General features: G+C 38.3%; 1 protein-coding gene across 3 annotated transcripts; it reads right to left on the bottom strand.

The window, feature by feature from the left end:
• On the bottom strand, positions 2,570-7,105 carry LOC107609397 (pentatricopeptide repeat-containing protein At3g49740). Of its 3 annotated transcripts, none has more exons than XM_016311355.2 (2): positions 6,664-7,105; positions 2,570-5,572 (listed from the first exon to the last, which is right to left on the bottom strand). In XM_016311355.2, the coding sequence occupies exon 2, from the start codon at positions 4,969-4,971 to the stop codon at positions 2,761-2,763; it is 2,211 nt and encodes a 736-aa protein (XP_016166841.1). In that variant the 5' UTR covers positions 4,972-5,572; positions 6,664-7,105; the 3' UTR covers positions 2,570-2,760. The 3 variants fall into 3 exon arrangements, with proteins under 3 accessions (XP_016166841.1, XP_016166842.1, XP_020963218.1); XM_016311356.2 differs by having other exon boundaries at positions 2,570-5,190; XM_021107559.1 differs by having other exon boundaries at positions 6,667-7,105.

The following is a 13,811-nucleotide window of genomic DNA, read 5'->3' as shown; positions in this document are numbered from 1 at the left end:
ATTTGATTTATTTTTTTTTAGACATAGATTCAAACTCACATATCCTAAGCTAAACCTAGTCTCAAGCTAGGTGCAACATATTAAGAAGGATTAAAATTCTTTAAAGTGAGAAAGCTAATAAATTGATAAAATGAGGAGTTAATCACTCTTAAATTACGATAATAGACACATATTTGATAGAAGTTATAAAATTAATAGTAAATATTTCACTTTATTATTTTACTATTTTTTTATTTTAAGAAATCTAAATTCTATTAAGAAATATCATAATCTGCCACTTCAAATAAAATCTCAATTGCATAGATAGTATGATTCATATGGTCTCCTTTTACTCGTCTATCGTAAGCAATTACGCATAGCTGTGGCCTGTGTGAGGTTTACTGGAAAGGCACCACCGACAGGCCCACTAGCGTCCACAAAAAATAAAATCAACATTTCTGTGTCATTTATTGTTTTTGTTGTTAGGGGAAAAAAAACTTAAGAACCGTACTTGGAACAGTGATGTTCCAGTGAAGCACACGTCCCCTTCAGTACCAAATCTGAGAATCCTCATAGATGAAGAAATTGATTTCATTAGTCACAAGAAAAGTAACCACAGACAAACTCTTAGGTTACTAAGGTTAGAACGAACATGAACAATAAACAGTTCAGATGTACCAATCATCCGTCAAAGACAAAGTGAGTAATTGTTTCTTGGTAGGTACTTGCAGTGATATTCTATTCCAAATTAGTAAATTACATAGGATACCTTCTAAATGCATTCAATTTGTAGTCTAAATATTTAAGGAATCTTTTATTAGTCACCATACATAAGGTCATAGTCATACTAAATCATGTACCAAAAACTTAAGAACTAATCCATTGCAAAGGCATCTAAAAAATTGTGATAGCAATAACATTTAATTTAAATTTGGGCATTTCTATGCTGTCTATATATAGATTTTTTTTGTCTAAATATGAGTTTTGAGAGATGTATTTATTATGTAGCCTACTTTTTAATAAAGTTGAAGTATGTGTAATTTATAGACACCATAGAACGCACCTTCAAACTTAACCTTTCTAAGAGCAATAATATTTTGGAGAACAATTATTGACCGGAGAAAATGAGAAATATGCATGAAAACAGAGACATTCAGTAGGAAAAATAAAACTCAACGAGTGTCTTAAAAACCAGAATTCTGAGTCTCAATACAGTTTTACATTACACTGAAATGAGCATAAGAAGACTTGCAAAACCAAAATAACAAAAAGGCTCAAAACCCTCAACAAAACACTTGACTTGTATCCTCAATACTCCATTTCCTATCCTCTAGTGTAAATAATAAGACACAGAAACTCTTGCTCAATATTTGTAGTGACAGAATATATTACCTCAACCAAAAACATTTTTTTGAAAGAAAAAAAAGTGTGTACATGAAAACAATGCATGATCAAGTAGGACAGAAGATGTAGATACAATGCAGAACAACCCCACCGACAATTACTTACCCAAGTAACTGAAACTTTTGAAACAAAATACATTGTAAAAAAAAACAAGGAAAAAACGATTAAAAAACCCTTGCATGATAGCAATGAATGTTTAAGTAAGAGTCTAAGAAAGCACAATCAGCTGAAATGGAGAATAACCCCACCAAAAGAAAATCACCAACCAAGTTTTTGAAATATAGAACACATTTATATCTACAAAAAACAATTATTTCAACTTGTAGAATAATGAATGTTCAAAGCCATTGATGCAATGCTCATAGAATCACAATGAATCAAACTATTTTAATACATAATAAGCTAACAAGATATGGTTTCCTCAAAGAGGATAACTCCACCGAGATACCGAAGAGCTCCAGGAGCGGTGAAGAGGAGCTCCCTGAGAGCCCGCCTATTAGTTTCAACTTTCTCAACATTGATGCTGGATAGACACTTACCAATTGTTACAGTTGACTCATCATCAGCAAGAATCAAAGAAAAATTCTTAAGAAAAAATTATACATATAATATGGTTTTGTTATATTTGATGCAAAGTTCTGATTCAATCAAAAATAAAGGAAAGGAAAAATTGTAATTCTTATTCAAAATGTGTTGGTTTCTGTTTTTTGGTTTGGTTAATTCAAAGGGACAAGTTTTTTTTTTAAGTTTTTCAAGTCAAGTCATATTTGAAATCTTCGCGCAATTAGACACCAATTAATAATCACAAATTTGTAAAGAAAAATTCATTGTGCTTATTGCCAATTGTATGCAATGCTCAGTTAAGACAATGCATTTTCTTTTCCACCCTTAATCAGCCATTGAAGTGAAATAGTTGATTTATTTTCCTAAGCTCCAACTATTCAACAGAACTGAGTAAATGTAACAGTCATCTACCTTCCTAATCTATGGTTAACTTATTTATCTACTGAAGTTTTGTTTTATTTAAAATTTCATGAATTTAAGATAATGGCATATATCCTCATAAATTTGACGATTAATCTTAGTGTTATAATAATCTTATCAAATTGTTAACAAACAAGAAGTGTTAGCAATGCTAGTGACCCACACACATGTTCATTTCATTGCATTGCACTCATTAATTTGACTCCTAATGGAATTCTGTTATATTGACTTCTATCTTAAACAGTTTGAATTTTTTTTTTTTTTTGCTTGAATATGTTGTGTATCACATCATTCTCTGGGCTTTAAGTCTATTCAAAATTGAACTCTGTATAAGAACTCTTTATCATGTTCATGCTTCTATACATATGCATTACGAGACCTAAGATTAACTACTTAGGCTCTGATCCAACTGCAACCAGGTTGCTTTGTGTTCCCAAATGCTCTCATCACATCCCTCAGACGAGCTGCTTCTTCCCACTGCCCTGCAGCAGCATAGATATTCGACAAAAGCACGCTGACTGATGGATTGTTATGATCTCTTTCCAGGAGAAGTTTGGCAATTCTTCTTCCCAGTCTTAGATTACCATGTGCGGCACATGCACTGAACAAAGACCAGCATAAATCAGAATGCGCTCCAAAGTAACCACCTTCAATCACTCTTTCTGCCTCATCAAGGTATCCACTGCGACCCAACAGATCAACTACGCAAGAAAAATGATCCACACTTGGCAAAAACCCATAAATTTTCACCATTGTATAAAACATATGGGTACCTTCTTCAACCAAACCTGCGTGGCTGCAAGCTGAAAGAACTGCAGTGAAGGTAGCATGATCCGGTTTGATCCCGGGTGAGGTCTGCATTGACTCAAAACAGCAGACAGCTTCTTCGCCTAGCCCATGTTGCCCATAAGCAGATATGAGAGCGTTCCAAGAGATCGTATCTCTTTCAATCATTGCATTGAAAACTCCCAAAGACATGCCTAAGGATCCACATTTGGCATACAATGTCACCAAAGCATTGCCTAAAGAAACTTCTGAAGAAAATCCATGGCGTAGTATGTAACAGTGGATCTGTTTCCCATGACTCATGGCTGAAATGCTAGAACAAATGCTCAAACCAAGACTGAGGGTATACACATTTGGCTTGAGATTTGTGTCAAGTAATGCCGAGAACTGCTCGAACCCTTGCAAAAGGTATCCATTTATTGCTAATCCAGATATGATGCTGTTCCAAGATATCAAATTTTTGTAGGGAAGATCAGAGAAAATTAGAAAGGCACATTTTATGTTTCCATGTCTGCTATATGCTGAAATAAGTGCATTCAAAACTTCAACTTTCATAAGCCCATTTTTCAACAAGAGGGAATGGATCATCTCCACAGTGTGCGAAGTGTCTGCAGCAGCTAGCACACTTCCGTAAGTAAATTCATCTGGTTCAATTGTAGCTCTCCTCATTTTCAAATAGGTCATGATTGCTGCTTTGCTAATGTCGTCTTGAGCATAGCTTGAAATCATTATGTTCCATGAAACAAGATCCCTTTCATTCATACTCTCAAAAATATTCTCAACTTCATTTAAATTCCTGAAGCCGGAATACATGGTCATTGTTGCATTATTCACAGCTGTAAAATCAATAAAACCCATTTTGATAGCTAATGCTTGTGCTTGACATCCAAATCCTAAAGGCAGAGAAGAGCTCATGACACTCACAAATGTAAGCTCAGTCGGACGAAGATAAGCCTGTAGCATGTCCTTGAACGTTGAGAATGCATCTTCATTTCTCTCCATCTTTACAAGACCATCAATCATTGAATTATAAGTAATGTGATCACGCAAAGCAGCTCCTGCTTCCTCAAACACCTCATAGGCATCCGCAACGCGTTCACAGTTAAAATACATGGTGATAAGAGAATTGACGACAGAAGTCCTAGCCAAGAAACCACTCTTGACAACTTCCGAATGCACGAGTCTTCCATAATCCAAAAGCTCCACACTTTTGCATAAACTCAACATGCTCGCAAAGGTGTAACCATCAGGCCTAATACCAATCCTGTGCATATCTTTGAACAAGCTGATAGCAAAATCTTCGTGCCCATTATCATCTGTGCACCCAGTAATGATGGCATTCCAAGTTGCCACATTGTTCCTATTGGGCATTTGATCAAACACTTGAAGAGCATAATCAACATGGTCAAGCCTAGTACATGCAGATAACAGTGTAGTCCATGAATACACATCTGGAAATTGGATTTCTTCAAAGACACACATAACAGAATGAAGATCATGGACCTTGGAATACAGAGAAAGCAAGGAATTTGAAACATGGGAATGGGACTTAAGGCCTGTTTGGATGGCATGGGTGTGAAGTTGGTTGCCAAAGGTGAGATTTTGAGAGTTTGCTGAGGTAGTTATTGCTGTGGAGAGTGTGTAATTGTCTGGTCTGAGGGATTGTGATGAGTGAATTTTGGTGAAGAGTTTGAATGATTCTGTGTATTGGTTTGAGCGTGTGAATTCTGCAAGAATGCGGTTGAGCTTGAAAATGTTAAGGGGTTGGTCCTTAGAAAATGTGTGAATGAAGATTTGTTGGGAAAACCAAGGCTTCATGTGGCATATTGATGTATGAGAATGAGATATTATATGTTATCTTGAGGAGCGGAGCTGAAGCTCGATGGCAGAATGAAGTGGAGGGGCTGTGACTGTGCATGTGCATGTGAGAAGAAGGTACAGTGGACGAGGAAGATGGCGTCCTCAAGGGAAATTGGGAAAGTCTCTCTATGTTATAGTTGTCGGAACCGACTCGATAATCGAACCAGTCACAAGGATCTGAAAACCGGAATAGTCATTAAACCGCTCTAGTTACTGGTTCACTAGTTTATTGGTTCAACCGGTTCAACTAAGGTTCAACCGAAAAAAACCGTTTTATAATAAACACCTGATTCTATAAAAATTCAATGAATAAAACAACTGGTTCTAAACACTCTTCTACTGCACTTTTTTACTTCAAAAGAGAATCATAAACAACTAGCTCTATGAATAAACAAACTACAATGATATGCAATGCCAAAAATAGGCCAATGATGAAATAATAAAGGGTTTCTCTCTTCAATTCTATGTTCAAGCTTGTAGCAGACCAGAATCAACAGAGTAATACCGTTGAAATAGTCTTCCTTCTTAATTCTTATATACCTCAGAAATTCAGAATTTCCTACAAAATGAAAATTGAACACAACACACAACCTTAAAACAAAAACAACACTCAGAAATCAATCACCTCTTCCAAACACAGCCTTAAAACAAAACAGAACAACAACATTCAGAGTATGAGCAATGATCACAAAAAAATTGATTTCTGAAACAAAACAAAAACAGCAGAACAACATTCTGAGTTTGAGCATTGATCACATAAAATTGATTTCTGAAACAAAACAAACACAGCAAAACCAGCAGAACAGCATTCAGAGTTTGAGCATTGACCACAAAAAATTGATTTCTGAAACAAAACAAACAATCAACAAAACAATGAAAACAGAATTTTTTTCTTTCAGAAGAAGAAAACAATGAAAACATGAAGCATATAATAAATCAATGATCACCAATATCCAGCAATAATCTCAAAGACAACAATAAATACACAACAACAATTTAGCAAATAAACAAGGACAAGACCTAAATAGAAAATCCAACAAATTAAATCACAGCAACCTAACAATTTAGCAAATTAAAACAACAGCAACCCGACAATTTAGCAAATTATCAACTTAACAAGTTCAAGAATAGAAAATCACAACAAAAACAAAAAAAAAAATTAAAATAACAGAAGAACAACACAAGAACAATTAGCAAATTAACAAGTTCACAATAACAGTTAAAATTTACCAGAAGAACACTAATGCAAGTGGAAACATCATGCTAATATGTTTTCTGCAAAGATGCTATTTGTGCAGCTAAAATTTCGTAATTACTAAGATTCAATTATTCTAATTTCACATGCAATCAATTTACTAAGTTTCTAAAAGCTAGAAATTATAAAAGCAACCAGAAATATAGTTAAAGCATTTCATCAAACATGTTGAGTGCGGTAAAATTAAAACGAAATAAGAGAATTCAAAGCTTAATATCAATGGGATAGAGAGAGAACATAACTATTGTATACTTTAATTCAGTCTATGAAAAAAATCCAAACCACTACCAAATCAAATAGTTACTTATTGTAATAGAAATCAGAAGTTGCAGAGTTTGAAGCAGAGTATTGATGTTGTGTGAGTGTATTGTCTGGTGGCGGGTTTAGGGACTCACGACGGCGACAAAAGAGAGCAGTTCTACGGCAAGGTGGAGCGCGCGGGTTGGTAGCAGAGTTTGAAGCAGAGCAACGTGGCTTCCAGACGAACGCGAATGCGAACTCAAACGGTGAACGGCGAGTGAACGCGAACGGTGAACGCCGAGCGAACGAGAACGGCGAAGAACGCGAACAAAGACGACGGCAAACAAACGGCGGCTGAACAGACAAAGACGACGGACGCCGAGCTCGAGGAAGCAGCTGCGATCGGTGACAGCAAACAGGGGTTGAAGACTTGGAGCACGAGGGAAGCTAGATAGACGGACGGACGGCGAACTTTGAGTGCGACCGACGGCGGCAGTGTGCCACTCCTTGCGGCGGTGGTGTAGCCTTACAGTGCTAGGGTTTTTTTGGCTGAGTTTCTGTGATTTCCTTCATTTGAAGGAAATAAAGGGAGAAAGGGAGAAAGAACGAAGGAGCTTCCGTTTTTGGTAAACCGGCCGGGTCCGATATGGTCCGATGGCCGGTTCCCGGTACAGTCCGACGGCCGATTTTTAGTCGGTTTACCGGTTTTTTTATCACCAGTTTTACATATTTGACCGGACTGTTAATGCTGTCGGTTCGTAGTTGAATTGATTTGACTGTCCGATCCGATTTTTAGAACCATGATCGGTCAGACTACTAGATTTATGGTTCAACTAATAAGTTACAAGTTGAACCGGTTGAACTATTATTATTTAAATAAAAATATAAAATAGTCAAAAACTTAAAATTAAAATTTGAAATATACATCTTCACTAATATTTGAATAATAATCAAGTCTCAAATTTTAAGAATAACTAATACAAAAATAGACATAAAATTAATCAATACAACTACAATAGTATCTTAATTTGTCACCCAAAAAAACAATAGTATCTTAATTTGACAAAATAAGAATAACAATTCATAAACTATGTCCAAAGAGTAATTTCAAAGTCTAGGTATCTCATAAAAGGAAAAAAAGTCAATCAACTAAGTAACTAATAGCAAAACAGCATTATTACAGCTAGGGGTGTTCGCGGTGCGGTTTGGTTCAGTTTTTGAAGGAAAAGCCATCCCGATCCGATCGTTTAATTAGGCTGCGGTTCGATTTGGTTTGGTTTTTTTTTCAAGGTCATCCGAACCAAACCAAACCAATTAAAATCGGTTTGGTTTGGTTCGGTTTGTTCGGTTTTTTGAATCAAATAAAAAAAATTCTACCATACTATTATGCAATGTCATAAGATTGAAATCAACAAGCCAAAATACACAATAGCTAACAAAGTCTTGATCTAATGAAATATAACGACAATATAATTCAAATACGACAATTAAAGAAATTTAATAGCTCAACAATCAACACAACTAAAAATAAAAATAAATTGTCATTAAACTGATAGCAAAGTTATGGTGTCTTCTCCAACAAAATAGCTAAAACTTCATAATGCAAACCAACCTGAAATAAAAAAAAAACAGTTACATAATAAGAACAACAACAACAACAACAACAACAACAACAACAACAACAACAACAACAACAATAATAATAATAATAATAATATAAGGAGAACAATTCATACCATAAAACTTAACAAGATGTACTTTAATCAGACTCAACACCAGAATCTTCTTCATTGGGATCACGAGTGGGTGCAACTTCTACAAAATATATAAAACAAGAAACAATCATAACAGATAATATATATTAATAAAAACTAGATTAAAATAAAGAAAATTATAAGTAGAAACTTAACCATACCTAATTCTAACTTCTCCAATTCCTCGATAAGTTCCTCAAGGACAAGTTTTGGAGAGTTTCGAAGCCAATTTTGGGTACAAATTAACGCTTCAGCTGTCATCGGAGTTAGAGAACTCCTATAATTATTCAACACCCTTCCTCCAGTACTAAATGCCGATTCTGAAGCAACTGTGGAAACTGGCATGGCTAAGACGTCTCTTGCAATCCCCCCAAGAATTGAAAATTTAGTGGAATTCACTTTCCACCAATTTAGAATGTCAAATTGCACGCCACTCTTCTCTAATGCCTCCATAAGATATAACTCCACCTCATTCTTGTTAACACTCTCATTGAATTGCATTTCCTTCTCAAATTCCATAGCAAAAGAAGTTTCATGTGTCTCAAGCTCTTGTGTGCTAATTTCAGGAGGATCTTGCCGAGTAGACCTTTGATAGTTACCACCAAACAACCTGTAGCTATCAAACACCTTGAAAAGCGTCTCCTTCACCTTTGAAGTTAAAAATTCAGCATCTTCTTTTTCATACAACTTTTCAAAACTCCACTTAATCAATTGAAGCTTATACTTAGGATCAAGAACAACTGCAATGAAAATCATCATGTTTGTGTTCTTAATATTTCCCCAATACTTATCGTACTTGGACTTCATTTTCTCAGCCATGCTTGAAAGTACCGTATCTAAGCTTCCCATCCAATGCTTAAGTGTAGACAATATTTTACAAAAGTCATTAAAGTGTTGAGAAGATGTCACAAACGTTGAACCAGAAACTTTGTTAGTAACCTCATAAAATATTTTTAAAAACTTGACAAAATGCCTTTCATTCTCCCAATCCTCAGACCTAGGAATCCCACCAGCCATCATAGCAAACTCAGAATCTCTCTCCCCCAATCCTCCATTCTATTTTTCAAGTAAGAAAGTGCAACATCATTTGAACTAGCATTATCAACAGTGATAGAAAAAACCCGGGATATCCCCCAACTCAACAAACATCTCTCAATCTTCCTACCAATTGTTTCTCCCTTGTGATTCTTGATAGCACAAAAATTCAAGATTCTTTTTTGCAACTTCCAATTAGCATCAATGTAATGAGCAGTAAGGCAAAGATAGTTTAAGTTTTGCACAGATGACCAACAATCAGTTGTCAAACAAACATTTTGATTTGGTTGAGAGAAAACAGACTTCAACTTAATTTTTTCATTCAAATAAAGCTTCCAACAATCCCTAGCAACTGTGAGCCTTCCAGGAATTGGAAACTTGGGTTGCAAACAACTCGTATAATAACAAAAACCCTCCCCCTCAACATGCGAAAAAGGCAATTCATCCACAATAATCATTCTAGCAAGCGCTTGTCTACAACGATCAACATCAAATGACACAGCAGAAAGTGAACTACCTATCCCTTTCCTATCATCTTTTACCACATCTTGAAAACAAAGAATCTTTTGGGTAGGATCTAATGCCTCCTTCGGAAATTTTTTGCATTGCGACAACAAGTGATTTTTCATGTTACTAGTGCCATTTTTATGTGTATCACATGCATAACTAGCCCCACACCAATTACATTTAGCTCTAGGATACTGTGGATTACTAGTTTCATCTTTAGTAAAGTGATCCCATGTCCAAGACCTAGGTCTAGAAGGTTTTCTCTTACCTTCGTCGGTCTCAGTTTCAGCAGAGTTATCAACGGGAGCTTCTTCAACAGCCTGCCTTTTCCCTCGGCCTCTACTAGCAAGCTTCCTTGTGTTTCGATGAGGAGCAGGCACAGGAGGCAAAGCAGTCGGAGATCTGATGCTTGTTGATTCATTCGGAATAGGAACTGGAGGCAATCCAGTGTCGCCCATATTCTCACTTGAACTGACGTCAAACTACATAAACAAGCAATAACCATTAACCAGCAATAAACAAGCAATAAACAAAACAGAACAAAAATTGATAATCTGAACAAGCAATGAACAAAACCAGCAATAAACAAGCAATCACCAGCAATAAACAAGTAATGAACCAGCAATAAACCAAACAGAACAAAACTTGATAATCTGAACAAGCAATGAACAAATTGAACTTGGCAAATTAAACACTAAACAGCAATACCATTATACCAACAAATTGAACACTCTGACTTGGCAATTGAAAACTATAATTGCGTATTGCAGTGAAACATAATTTCATTAATTTGAGATTTTTGTTTTGGTTTGTTGGTAATTTTGAAGAACTTGTTACTGAAAGGGTCCCATTAATATTACATAATTTGTGACCTAAGATAACACGTTGGAGTTGGAGATCCCTATCAGAAACTGAAAGCCTCTATTTTAGAAGCCAAATTCAAAACTTTGATCCTACAAATAAATTGAAAAAAAAAACACAACTCCAATCATTCACCTATATCTGAAGCAAAAGGCAAACTATTTACTATTTTCCCATTGTTTTGTCCGTTTCTGTATTCATGTGAGGAAGAAAGTGGTTAAAACTAAAATTTTACATAAAATAAAAAAAAATATGAAACATACATGAAATGGTAAACATTACTTATAAACTATTTTTCAGGTTAAATTATGTTAAGGATTATATTAAAATTGAACTAGATCCCTAACATCATTTTTCAGGTTAAATCTATTCAATTCTATCAATCTTTATATTAAAATTGAACTCCTAGATCCTAACGTACAAAAAATGATGATTAAACTAAAGTACAAAATTTTGAAAGAATCTATTGTCGAGATTCAAAACATGGGATCCGAGGCAACAAGCCAACAATAACCCTAACCTGAATAAATTGAACAATAACCAGCAAGCAGCAATACCAACAAGGCAAGTAGGCAACAATGCATCAGTAAAGTTTACCTGAATAGATGGCTCGGGCTCCATATGCACTCGAATCGGTGGCTGGGTGGGAGACTTTCTGGATGGAGGAGGCGAGGTCGGAGGTGGTGAGGTGACCCTACAGAACCCAGAAACGCTGCTGGGTGGAGGCTTTCTGGGTGGAGACGGCGAAGTCGGAGGTGGTGAGTGGGTGGCTCAGGCTGGCTTCGACTTCCAGTATCAAGGAGTGAAGGAGGTGAGATTTGGAGGAAGAGGAAGGCTTCGGCCTTCGAGTATCAAGGAGGTGGGTGGCTCAGGCTGGCTCCGTGGAGGGGTCTGGCCGTCTGGGTGAGTCGGCGAGATGTGGTGGCTCCGATCTAGGGTTTGGGCGGGGTTAGGTTTCCATGGGGGGAGGGACTCGCGCAGCACGGCAGCAGTAAGGTAAGGTAAGGTAAGTAGGTAGGGTAACGCGTTTGGGGGGGGTGGGGCAGTTTTAATTTTTAGGGTTTTGGAAAGAACCGGTTCGGTTCGGTTCGGTTTTCGGTTCTTGCCACCAAAACCCTAACCGAACCGAACCGCAAAAAACAGCAAAACATCACTTTTTTCGGTTTTTTCGGTTTTTGGTTATTTCGGTTTTCGGTTTTTTCGGTTCGGTCCATCGGTTTAGTTCGGTCCGGATCGGTTTTGAACACCCCTAGACACACCTTTCACAGAAAGGATTTTAAGAGCAAAACTCCCTAAAGGTTTCGACAAACCCACCGACATGAAGTACGACGGAACCAAAGATCCCCAGGAACATCTAATGGCCTTCGAGGCCAGGATGAACTTAGAAGGAGCAGCCGACGCGGTCCGATGCAGGGCCTTCCCAGTAACCTTAGTTAGACCGGCAATCAAATGGTTCAATGCCCTCCCAAACGGATCCATAGCCAGTTTCCACGACATAACGCGAAAGTTCATGACCCAGTTCACGACCAGAATCACTAAAGCCAAACACCCCATCAGCCTACTAGGGGTCATGCAGAAACAAGAAGAATCCACAAGGAAATACCTCGACCGCTTCAACGACGAATGCTTAACGGTCGACAGACTCACGGATTCCATCGCAAGCCTCTGCCTAACCAACGGGCTCATGAACGAAGACTTCTGCAAGCACCTTACTACCAAACCAGTATGGACCATGCACGAGATCCAGAACGTCGCCAGAGATTACATAAATGACGAGGAAGTTAGTCAGGTCGTCGCTGCCAACAAACGGCAACACAACAACACCCAACACGGCAACCCGGCGCCCCGGCATAACCCACCACCTAGAGAAAATCAGAGGGACCATCCCAAGCCAACAAACACAAACCGACTATCTAGAACCGGCAAATTCTCTAACTACATACCCCTGACAGCCCCAATTACATAGATATATCACCAAATAGCAGACTGATGTATCATCTCAAAAGCCAGACAACTCAAAAAAAGAACAGGCGGCAACAAAATCCTATACTGCGACTACCACCAAGGTTACGGACACAGGACACAAGACTGTTTCGACCTAAAAGATGCCCTCGAACAAGCCATAAGAGACGGCAAGCTCCCCGAGTTCGCCAAGATCATTAGAGAACCAAAACGCACAGAAAGAGACAGGTCGCCAGAAAGAGAAGGACGCGACCCAAGAACGCAAAGACAACCCTCTAAGGAAAGCCCAGAGGCCGACCCAACTATAATAGTAAACATCATGACAGGCAAAGACGTATCGGGCAAGTCAAAATCAACACTAAAAAAGGACCTCAAAGTCCTGGCAGTCCGAAACCAAACTCCAACCACCACTGCCGACAACATGGTAACATTCCTACCCGAGGACTGCCAGCACGGCACCTCGGCCGAAGACTCCCCTTTCGTCATCTCGGCAAGAATCGGAACAGGACTAGTACGAAGGATACTGGTGGACACCGGCCCAGACTCCAACATCCTCTTTAGAGGAGCCTTCGACAAGCTCGGGCTCTGCAACGACAATCTTCAAACACACCGCAACGGTGTCACGGGACTCGGAGACAACTTCCTCAAACCGGACGATTCCATCGGCCTCCCCCTCACCATAGGGACGGGAAACCAAAGGAAGACAATTCTATCCAAATTCGTGGTCCTCAAAGACTCCGCCGCCTACAACGTCATCCTCGGAAGAAAAACAATCAACGACTTCTCCGCCGTCATCTTTACCAAATACCTCCTTATGAAGTTCACAACGGAAGACGGCTCCATCGGTACCATCCATGGAGACCGGGAAGTTGCAGCAGAATACGACAACACCAGCCTAGCTCTACGGAAGAAGTCTCACGATGAGGCCGGCATATTCTTAGCCGACCTGGATACCTGACAAGACATCCAGCCTAGGCCAGAACCAGAGGGCGACATGGAAAAACTACAAGTAGGGCAAACCAAAGACGAGTACACCTTCAACAACAGGAACCTCCCATATGACCTTAAAGAGGATCTCTCCCAACTCCTGAAACAAAACAGAGACCTGTTCGCATTCACACCGGCCGACATGCCTGGAATAGACCCTGACCTAATGTCCCACCGGCTAGCCGTAGATCCCAAAG

The sequence above is a fragment of the Arachis ipaensis genome, chromosome B07, assembly GCF_000816755.2.
Source record: "Arachis ipaensis cultivar K30076 chromosome B07, Araip1.1, whole genome shotgun sequence".
Lineage (NCBI taxonomy): Eukaryota > Viridiplantae > Streptophyta > Magnoliopsida > Fabales > Fabaceae > Arachis > Arachis ipaensis.
The sequence above is the reverse complement of the archived record's forward strand: the minus strand, read 5'-3'. Positions and strand labels throughout refer to the sequence as shown.